This window comes from Triticum aestivum, chromosome 1B, assembly GCF_018294505.1.
Source record: "Triticum aestivum cultivar Chinese Spring chromosome 1B, IWGSC CS RefSeq v2.1, whole genome shotgun sequence".
NCBI lineage: Eukaryota > Viridiplantae > Streptophyta > Magnoliopsida > Poales > Poaceae > Triticum > Triticum aestivum.
In genome coordinates, this window is record NC_057795.1 from 644,063,019 (window position 1) to 644,073,820 (window position 10,802).

Here is a 10,802-nt window from a genome sequence, read left to right on the forward strand (position 1 = left end):
AAGGAAATGATTTTATTTCTGATAGCTAGCATACCGAGTAATGTAAGAAAGAAAATATTGACTATATCGACAATAAAATGGGCTAAGTGAGCACCAATAGGATCATATCATGCCTTGCTTCGAATGAGAGCCATGCGGAGTCCAGAAAAAGTCTTACTCACATGCCTTCCTTTGAATGAGACCCTGGTGAAGTCGAGAAAAAGTCTTAGTCCCATGCCTTCCTTTGAATGAGACCCCAGCAGAGTCCAGAAAAAGTCTTAGTTGGAAGGTAGGCTAGAGTAATTGACTGTGTCAGAGCCACGCAATGTTCGAAATAAGCGACATCGGTCTTCGAGATCATTGTAAAATGTTTGGTTTCTCACAAGAAAATTCACTAAGCAATACATGTTTTTCCAATCTAGATTATACCCTCTGAGTTTACAGTTGCAAGATTCCAAGCCAACAAATAATTTGCTTAATTACAAGGTTAAATCTTTGCATGAGCTTGGATCACAAGCCCACTACGGTTTTCTGTTCCATGTGCATTTACACATACATTGTTCGAGGAATCACATAATTATTGTATGCCAATGACTAATTTGCTTAATTACAAGGTTATCTACCTTGATAAATTTTTTGCAGGAAAACAAACACCCCATTCAAGATTGGGAATCAAGCTTGCACACTTAGTTGACACTTGGCAGAGCTCCACATCAAACAAGACTCAAAAATAAAGAACTCCACATAAACCTTAGCATTAAAATGTATTCGAGGTAAAATCTCACAATGGGCATTTCCTTACCACGGTCTCCTTCTCCGACTCTTTTTCCGATAAAAGTGTACATCCCCAATTTCGCTAATAATATTGCGAGAGTGTAACACAGATTATGAACAAAAGAGAAATGTATATCCTTCTTACAACTCCCTGATAGAATAATGTAAGAAAATGTGTGTTATATGAAAACCACAACAGGGCTAAGCAGGCACCAATAGACATATTATTCAACAATATCCAAAATTAAGGAACATTTGTCATTAAGATCATTAATTGTAGAAGTGCATCCCCAACCACATATCACCTAGCAAGACACAAGCAAGACTAATGAACATGTGGTCACATTGAGGAGAATAAGCAAAGCTTGTTTGTGCCCAAAGGACTAATGTAGCTCTAGCTACATAATCCTAAAGGTTATCGTGATTTCCGTTGTCTTCTCTCTTCACACTCCTCTCCTTACAATGCTTATCTTCTCCCTACTACAAACTCTCCTGCTCGGAGATCCAATGAGGACAAGCAGTTTACGTTGCAAATATCTAACCCCAGATAATAAGTTGTAGATAATTCGTAGGCATGTGTCATGACCAGACAAGGTTGTAAGCAATATGCCAATGCAAATACATTGAAGATTTTATGTCGTGTTCTTTTTGTGTGACCTACGTTTCTGGATCCACTATCATGTCGCAATTCATATGACCACACCGATCAATCGAGTGCCCTCTCATCGACGTTGGAGGCACTGGTCTGCCATGATGTTTTCGCTCACGCTGTTGATTTATCTCTAGACCGAATCGTTATTGCATGTGATACGAAAGCAGTTGTTTCTGAGATAAAAAAAAGTACATAAGGAAGGTACAATGCTATTATCAAGGAGATTTGTGCTCGAGCGAGAGGTTTCACTAGCTGCGGGTTTTTTTTAAGGGCGTAGTATGAACTATGAGCATAATTGGTTTGCTATCAATATTTGGCTTGCCAAATATTGGCAATACCAAGACTTGCCAACTATTGGCAACTTTCTGTGAGATGAGCAAAATACCTCGTAATCAACCAAGTAGTTGCCAATATTTGGCACAATGCCAAACATTGGCATATGCCAATTTTTGGCAACAAACCAATTATGCTCTATGATGCTTCCAATTTAGCTAAGTTTTTTCTTCTTTAGCTGTGGGATGCCACTTGTGGAAGGGATCTCCCCATGACCCATTTGTCATTTCTGTAAACCGTACTCCTTGCTATCAATAAAGTGGGGTTTATACCCCTAAAAAAAGGAATGCCCTCTCATCTTTGAACGAGTCTCCTTGGGCCGCCTCTGTGTCTCATCTGCTCTGTCAGTTCGTCCCCCCACCCCACCTCGGCGCCTTGATCGCTATATGTATAACACAGTCGGAAGTGTCGTTCAGAAACCAAAACACACAAACGCCCACGATCACCTCCTCCTCACTCTCTAGAACTCGACCTTGGTTGCGCAAACATGGGCAACGTCCTGCCGCATCCACACATGTGCAAGGAAACCAGGGTGGTGGATGCCACCGTTGCCGGAGCCAAGATGATGAAGAGCAAGGAGCGGCCAGCGGCGGCCAAGGACGTCGTCGAGGAGAAGGAGGTGGAGTACCGCGTGGAGAACGGCGGGGTGAGTGTAGAAGTGCATGCTCTAGCCAATGCAACCAAAAGACCGATCTGATGGAAGAGACTAGACAACACATTATACGTCAACACTCCCCCTCACGTGTGGCTCCCTCGGGCCTAAACGTGGACCGAAAGTGGGCTGCAATTTTAATTGCGCCAGCCGGGTCTTGAACTCAAGACCTCTTGCCTCTGATACCATGTAGATTATGTGAATTGCACGATGTATTGCTCTCCATGCATAGGCACGTATATATGATGTGCAAAGATGGGCCACGGACCTCAACTATACAGAAACTAGGAGGTGGGCCCAATACACAATATGCACATAACACATATACTCAACAATGAGGTTGAAGGTGCTGATGACGAGGAAGGAGGCGGCGGAGTTCATGGCGAAGCTGGAAGAGCAGGCCGCCGCGGAGAGTGAATCCAGGACGGGGGAGGTCCTCGCCGGCGGCGACCGTGTGATGAGCGCGTGCGAGGTTGCGTGGAGGCCTCGTCTCGCGACCATACCGGAGAACTACTAGCTTAGCTATCTCCGGCCTCTTCACGCATGTTTTGACCACGTCGATCGGGCGTTTTTTTGTACCATAGTGACGTAGCTCGTAGATGTACAATTTCGGGATACCAGCACTAGATATTCAGATGCTCGTAACTTTCAGATCATGTACGTGGTTGTTCCTCCTGTTTTCTGTATGACTAGCCAAGCACCTTTTCCTTAGGGAATGGACAGTGAAGCATAAATTTGTTTTTCGCGGTTGCAATTGACCAGTTGCCTGAAATTAGAATCGCGGTTGGTCGATTTTGTTGAAGAAGAGGGCGAGGTGGTGGGTCAGCTGCGGTGTCTCCGTCAAGGGCGAGGTAGGACCGAGCCAGAGATAGGGACGATGTGGCTAATCATGTTGTCGCCGGTGGAGACGACGATGCAGTGGGTGCTTACCGGCACCAGAGAGATGGGGAGGAGGGATGTGTAGAGAAATGGTCGGGGTGGCGGCGGTGGCTTGGGCTAGGGCGGGTGCGAGTGAGCGACATGATTCGTGAGTAACAGTCCACAACGGTTCGACGGGTGGCGGAGGACGGGTCTATGGTGCATTACCAATGTCAGGAAGACGCCGGAAAATCGGTTGTTCCTTCGTTCATAAATCGACTCAACCAAATTACAAATTCAGTATGCGGATGATTATAAATAGGCAGCCCCCTTTATTCTTTCGTACGCACCTCCCAAGTGGACTGTTGCTTTTCAGGCAAAAAGAAGTTGACTGTTACTCCGTGCTAATTCCATTTTACCATGTCAGTTTTGTGTCACGACGACGTACCGTACGTAGGTGTACAACAGGGACTCCGGAGACCGAGACCGTGACATATGCCGGCAACTTGAGTCCGACCTCTCCTGGCTACATATCCTTGGTTGTCGTCTTCTTCTGCCACCGCAACTGTCAAACCAGCCCGGTGACAATTCAAAAAGAAAAAAAAATCGCCATGTTGCCGACCCGTTCCAAGCTAGTATAGCTAAGCTAGACGCGCATACGCAAAATGTTCTCCATCCATGACATGACAGGTTCAGACTTGTGATGGCCACTTAACTATAATGAGACGCCGAAAAATCAGTAACTTAATGACCAGTTCAAATCCATATAATCCACTATACATGATGACATGAATGCCTATGTTATTGTTGTTAGAGAAGCCTAGATGTTGCAATACGCTTAGGGAAGGTGCTTAAAGAATGGCCCGTGCTTATTTGTAGACACTGGTGTTTAAAAAAACCCGGGTTACTTTTCTAAGCAACTCCCTAAGTATCTAGTATCGTATAAGATCTTAACAATACAGTCGACATGTGGTCACTAGTTCCACACGCATCGCCGACGCTACATGACTTCAGAGACTAAGCGCACAATTACAATGTCTGTTTGCGTGGAAATTCCTTGCCTAATTCGTTTGTATCTGCGAGCATATTTCCATCCAGACCAACGATTTTTCCGAGTGGTACATATTTTTCTACTATCATAATTTTGGAATGGAGGAATTCCATGGCAATGATTTGCTTGATTATTAGTTAAACGGTTAAATCTTTGCGTGTATGACAAGTCCACTTTGATGTTTACATGTAGACGTGGTCAGATTATTATATCTAGGAAAACCAAACGTCCCATTCCAGGAGACTTGACACTTGTGAGTGTAGTTTGCAAACCGACACTTAGTAGAGCTCCACCTCATGCAAAGAAAGAGCTCCACGCCAACCTAAGAACGAAATTTCTTAGCACTCTTTGTCAAAATGTAAGACGCTAGCTTTTGCAGTTCAGTTAAAGTGTTTACCCTTAAACCATTTTTTTATCGAGAAAGAATGGTTATCCTTGATTTTTCCAACGGAAACCGTTAAACGTTAGAGTCTAGACACATATATTATGAACAAAATGGAAACAAAAAGGAAATAATTTTATTTGCGACATCTAGCATATTTAGTAATGTAAGAAAGAAAATGTTGACTATATCAACACTAAAACGGGCTAAGTGAGCACCAATAGGATCATATCATGCCTTGCTTCGAATGAGACCCATCCGGGTCCAGAAAAAGTCTTACTCCCATGCCTTCCTATGAATGAGACCCAGGCGGAGTCCAGAAAAAGCCCATGCCTTCCTTTGAATGAGACCCTGGCGGAGTCCAGAAAATGTCTTACTTTGAAGGGAGGCTAGACTAATTGACTGAGCCAGAGTCACACAATGTCCGGAACAAAACAAGCGACAACGGTCTTCGAGGTCATTGTAAAATATTTGGTTTCTCACCAGAAAATTCACCGAGAAATACATGTTTTTGGATCGAGATTGTACCCTCCGAGTTTGCAGTTGCAGGATTCCAAGCCAACGAATAATTTGCTTAATTCCAAGGTTATATCTTTGCGCGAGTTCAGGTCACAAGCCCACTTTGGGTTTTGTGTTGGGTGAGCATTTACACATCCATTGTTCCAGGAATCACAAAATGATTGTATGCCAATGACTAGTTTGCTTAAGTACAAGGTTAAATCTACCCAGATATTTCTTTACAGGAAAACAAACACCCCATTCAAGATTGGGAATCAAGCTTGCACACTTAGCTGACACTTGGCAGAGTTCCACATTATACATGACTCTAAAAGAAAGAACTCCACATAAACCTTAGTATTAAAATGTACCCGAGGAAAAATCCCACAATGGATATCTCCTTACCGCGCTCTCCTTATCCGACTCATTTTCCGATAAAAGTGTACATCTCCAATTTCACTAACAAAATCAGTAAATATTACAAGAGTGCCACACAAATTATGAACCAAACAGAAATGTATATCCGTCTTACAACTCCCCGATAGAGTAATGCAAGAAAATGTGTGCTATATGAAGACTACAAACGGAGCTAAGCACGCACCAATAGATCATATATATTCAACAATATCCAAAACTTAACCGAATTTGTCATTAATATCATTGATTGTAGAAGCACATCTCAAACCACATATCTCCTAGCAAAGTTGTAATAGAAAAATGACACGAGCAGGACTAATGAGCATGTCTTCGCATTGAGGAGAATAAGCAAAGCTTGTTTGTACCCAAAGGGCTAATGTAGCCCTAGCTACATAATTCTAAAGGTTATCGTGATTTCCGTTGTCTTCTCTCTTCACACTCCTCTCCTTACAATGCTTCTCTTCTCCCTACTACAAACTCTCCTACTCGGAGATCCAACGAGGACAAGCAGTTTACATTGCAAATATCTAACCCCGAATAACAAGTTGCGGAGAATTCTTAGGCATGTGTCATGACCAGACAAGGCTGTACGCAATATGCCAATGCAAATCCATTAAATATTTTATGTTGGGTTCCTTTTTTCATGACCTACATTTTGGGATCCACTATCATTACAAAGGCAAAACATTATGTTGGGTTAGATGGGGGGAGTTCCTAGGAAGATGATACATGATAAATTTGTTATTGACTGAGAGGTCATGCAGTTTGGGGCATCAAAGAGCAAATTCAATGCAGTGGGATGGGTGATGTGGTCGAGGGTTGGTGTAGGAAGAAACGGAAGATGAGATCCCTTTCCCTAGCACCTTATAAAACACACCAGGGAGAAAAAAAAAGGGAGAAGTAAATTTCTTTAAAAGGATGGGTCAAGACCATGCTTGGAGAGAAAAACATAGTGTTACTAGGATGACCCAATATGGGTTCTTGCGGGAGCAGTTTTTAAGCGCATGTTGTTTTCTCTTTCTTTTTTTTCCCGTGTTGGTTTTCATCGGGGTTTTTTGTGGGGTTTTCGATTTTTCTTTAGAGGTTATCTTTGGTCTTCTCATTCTTTCTTTCTTTTCGTTGTTTATTTCTTTTCATTCGGTTTTATGTGTCGGTTTTGTTTTGGTTTTCTACGTTCCTTACTCATTTTTCAGTTTTTTTCAGCACATGTCTAATTTTTTCAAACACATTGTCCATTTCTCCTATGCATTAGGAACATATTTTTATACACGTTTAGCAATTTTAAAACATGATTACATTTTTATTAAATGTATGTTTTGATGCCTAATTTAATCATACACATTCTTCATATTTTGTATACATCTCAATCATTTTTATACACATTTAACATTTTTCAAATACATTATTAACATTTTGAAAACATTGCTTTGAGTATTTTTTTAATATGTGTTAAATTTTTTTCAAATACACGTTGTAATTTTTTTTGAATGATAAGTAACATTTTTTAAAACTGTGAGAACATTTTTTTGGATGATAAGAAATTTCTTAAAAAGGATGGGTCAAGACCATGTTTGGACTGAAAAACATATGCTATACGTGATGACTATAGCCCACACGGAGACAGGCTGGCCCATTATCTCAGCCTTTTATCTACAGGCCCAGTGGTTCTAAAAAGGGCAAAAAAGATCAACAAGGCCATGGGCTTCGGGGATCTTGACACAAATCACTAGCCCAATGCCACGCAATCTGGACCGTCCAATCCACGGCCAGAAACTTTTAAAACCCCGTGCTCTAGGGTTCATTCCTCCGCGCCGCCACCTCCCCCCACTTCCCACCACCACCTTCCTCGGCGACCGGCGGCGGCGACAATGGTGCAGGGACGCCAGGGCCAGCGCGTCAGGCTCTACGTGCGGGGCACCATCCTGGGCTACAAGAGGTGACAGGCCATCTCCCTTCTCCGTTTGTCGATCAGTGCTGTCGTCGCGAGGTTTCTCACCTGGTTTTGCGGCGGCGGCGGCGGCGCAGGTCCAAGTCGAACCAGTACGAGGGCACGTCGCTGCTGCAGGTGGAGGGGGTGAACACCAAGGAGGACGTGTCCTACTACGCCGGCAAGCGCATCGCTTACGTCTACAAGGCCAAGACCAAGAGCAGCGGCACCACCGTCCGCTGCATCTGGGGCAAGGTCACGCGCCCCCACGGCAACTCCGGCGTCGTGCGCGCGCAGTTCCGCTCCAACCTCCCCGCCACCTCCATGGTAAAGTCTCTCACTCGATTGCGCCTTTGCACATCATCGTGGTCTGTCGTGCCCTTTGCTGATGTTGGTGTTGTTGGGTGATTCTTGCTCTGCAGGGCAAGAAGGTCCGCGTCTTCATGTACCCCAGCAGCACCTGAAGGTAGAATGTGTCCTGATACTAATTCTTCAGTAGCTTACGCACGTATAATGTGTATTTGTTTCAGTGATTGTTGTCCATTTAGATACCTACGACCATGGCCTAATTTGTGTCTCAAAGTGTTGAAATGATTTTATCATAGACTGTTATACGTTTTGATTGCTGTGAGCATTCAAGGGCCCCATGCCATTTGGGGGAAGCTCTTTCAATAGCTTCGAAATACCTGCAGGTTCTCTGCGGGGTGCTCGGAAGTTGGGGCCCTAGATAAAATGCAGTGGTCTCATAGTACGAGGATGCGCTTTGGTCGATGATTTCTCACCGATCAGTCTTTCGCAGCCTTGCCTCCAGTGACCCCCATACTTGTTGAATCACAACCCTTATAATCGTGGCATGTATAGTTAGGATGTAGCGAATGGTGAGATTTGTTTGCTGTACTATCGTGTATACATTTGTAGCATCATCTATTCCAATCTGCGTTTTTGTTTGATTTTGGTAGCTCTTGGTGATGTATTAGTCTCTGGAGTATTCAACTTGTCTTTGTTTCCCTTGTGAACTTGATGTATTGAACCAGATAACTGTGTTGGTTCCCCCATCAGTGTTTCCAAGGCATCAGAGTTGGTAAATATTGTGAAATCAGTTCACGCATAGTCAAGCCTAGAATTCTAGGCATGAACTATTTCTGTTTTTCGCATCTGATTGTTATGCACGTTCAAGGGCCCCATGCCAATTGAGGGAAGGTCTTTTTGCTAGCTTCGAAATACCTGCAGGTTCTCTGTGGGGTGCTCGGAAGTTGGGGCCCGATATAAAGTGCAGTGGTTTCATAGTACGAGGATGTGCTTTGGTTGATACTCATTTGACCAATTCTTCACAGCCTTGCCTCCAATGACCCCCATATTTGTTATTTCTCGTTAGTGTATCACTCATGCAGTAAGATTAATTTGCTTGTTGTACCATTGTATACTTGTGTTGTTTAGGTATTTGAGATGTTTTATTCCTTGCATTGGATTGCATATCGTTCCCCTCAGTCTAGAATCCAGAAATAGGGATTATGAGCTAGATGGGCTTTTGGATCGTTGCCTTAATACAATGTATTTAAGATCACAGCGTGTTTTATCTTTACTTGCTACCTGTGTTTTATGTTACAATGATATCACTATGTAGTCTCTTTTCCTGAAAGTTCCAATCCTTGTTTACAAGCATCACATGCCCAGAAATGTGAGAACTCACAAGTGCTTCTCTTTCTCTTTGCAGGTTTTTTTTTTGCCTATTCTATTTAGTTGTAGCTGGCTTCCTGGATGTCTGTTATCAGTTTGATGACAGGTTTATAACCAAAGATTTTGGAAAGAGTTTAGTTAATACTCCCTCTGTAAACTAATATAAGAGCATTTAGATCACTACTTTAGTATTCTAAACGCTCTTATATTAGTTTACGGAGGGAGTAGAATGTTAGTTTCATGTCATGTAACTCGAAATGAAGGATCCATAATATATTGATTGAGATGAGGTTTTCTCAACCCTGTTTTGTTTGATGAGCTTTTGATGCTTGTGTAGTGTGATTAGGTGAGTGTCTTCTGTCGGGAATCGTGATTCGCTAGTGAATACTGCATGCGGCAAGACAGTCAGTTTTTGGTCGCACCCGTCTGCGATTGTATCATCGAACTTGAACTTTTCAAGTTTTTGTGTGTCACTAGGTAAGCTTGCATAGCTGCAAGACGGAAATAACTTAGTTTTTGGCCCAGTCGATCATGAAAGAAGCACATTTCTGGCCTCTAAGGTTATACAATTAGTTTATGATCTCGTTCATTTATAATTAGTTTATGATCTCGTTCAGTTTGCATCGTTACTTTTTTGTGCTTGATACCTGTGTTGTGTTGTAATGATGGCACTACAAGCTACTCCTCGTGTAAGGACGACTCCCGCTGCGGGCGACCCGGGGGTGAAACCTAGCCGCCGCACCTCCTCCACATCCCGTCGTTCCACCCCTCGCAGCCGCCTTTGGGGGCCGGCGGGCCCTTTCTCGCTCTTAAGGCAAGTGCGTGGCGCGGGGCCACTTGGCGAGCAGAGGTGCGTGGTGGCGCGACGGCCATGGCCAGGGGTGCGTGCAACGTGGCAGTCACGGCCAGGGAGGCTCGTGACACGGCGGCGTGGCCAGAGGCGTTGCGACGCTGCAGTTGCACAGTGCTGCGTGTGCCGTGGATCTGGAGTGAGGCTGCGGCGCGTAGCACATCTGCGCATGAGGCGCGGTAGGGGCGTGCAAGGGGCCGAGCAGCGGTGGCCGCGTGCTGGGCGAGGCATAGGCGTGTTGGGTGGACCGTGCGGTGTTGTGACGCGTAGCTAGCCTATAAGCACTCTTGACTGTAAAAATACCACTCTTTTCCAGATACCAAGAGATAAAATCCGATCGCTGTCTTGGAGAAGTTCGGATCTTAGGATATGCTGAATGTTCATAAACCAAAAATGATCACGCAATCGATCCAATCTCCATGCTCCATTTCCATCCAAAAAAGTCAGATACACGATTGAAGAGACAGTTACGCTTCGGCGAAATGGGTCGGTAGGAGGAGGGCCGAGGAATCCAAGGATCTCTCCAAGTTCTTATGGAAGCCCCATCACCTACCCGCCGCCAAATAATTCCTTTCTTCAACAGTTCAAGACCATGTAAAATACCTTTCCACACACTGCTGAACCATTACCAGAAAACAGAGTGTCTAATAGACGCCCCGATGGATAGTATTTAGCTTTCAGTAACCTTGCACATAGACTACTTGGAGAATCCATGAGTCTCCAAGCTTGCTTCGCAAGGAGTGCCTGGTTGA

General features: G+C 44.0%; 1 protein-coding gene across 2 annotated transcripts; it reads left to right on the forward strand.

Annotated features, from left to right (window-relative positions):
- The first annotated feature begins 7,365 nt into the window (after positions 1-7,365).
- On the forward strand, positions 7,366-9,500 carry LOC123144805 (60S ribosomal protein L35a-1). 2 transcript variants are annotated; one of them, XM_044564054.1, is made up of 4 exons: positions 7,366-7,532; positions 7,622-7,850; positions 7,946-7,990; positions 9,241-9,500. In XM_044564054.1, the coding sequence occupies exons 1-3, from the start codon at positions 7,465-7,467 to the stop codon at positions 7,985-7,987; spliced, it is 339 nt and encodes a 112-aa protein (XP_044419989.1). In that variant the 5' UTR covers positions 7,366-7,464; the 3' UTR covers positions 7,988-7,990; positions 9,241-9,500. The 2 variants fall into 2 exon arrangements, with proteins under 2 accessions (XP_044419989.1, XP_044419980.1); XM_044564045.1 differs by having other exon boundaries at positions 7,946-7,989; positions 9,238-9,500.
- The last annotated feature ends 1,302 nt before the right edge of the window (positions 9,501-10,802 follow it).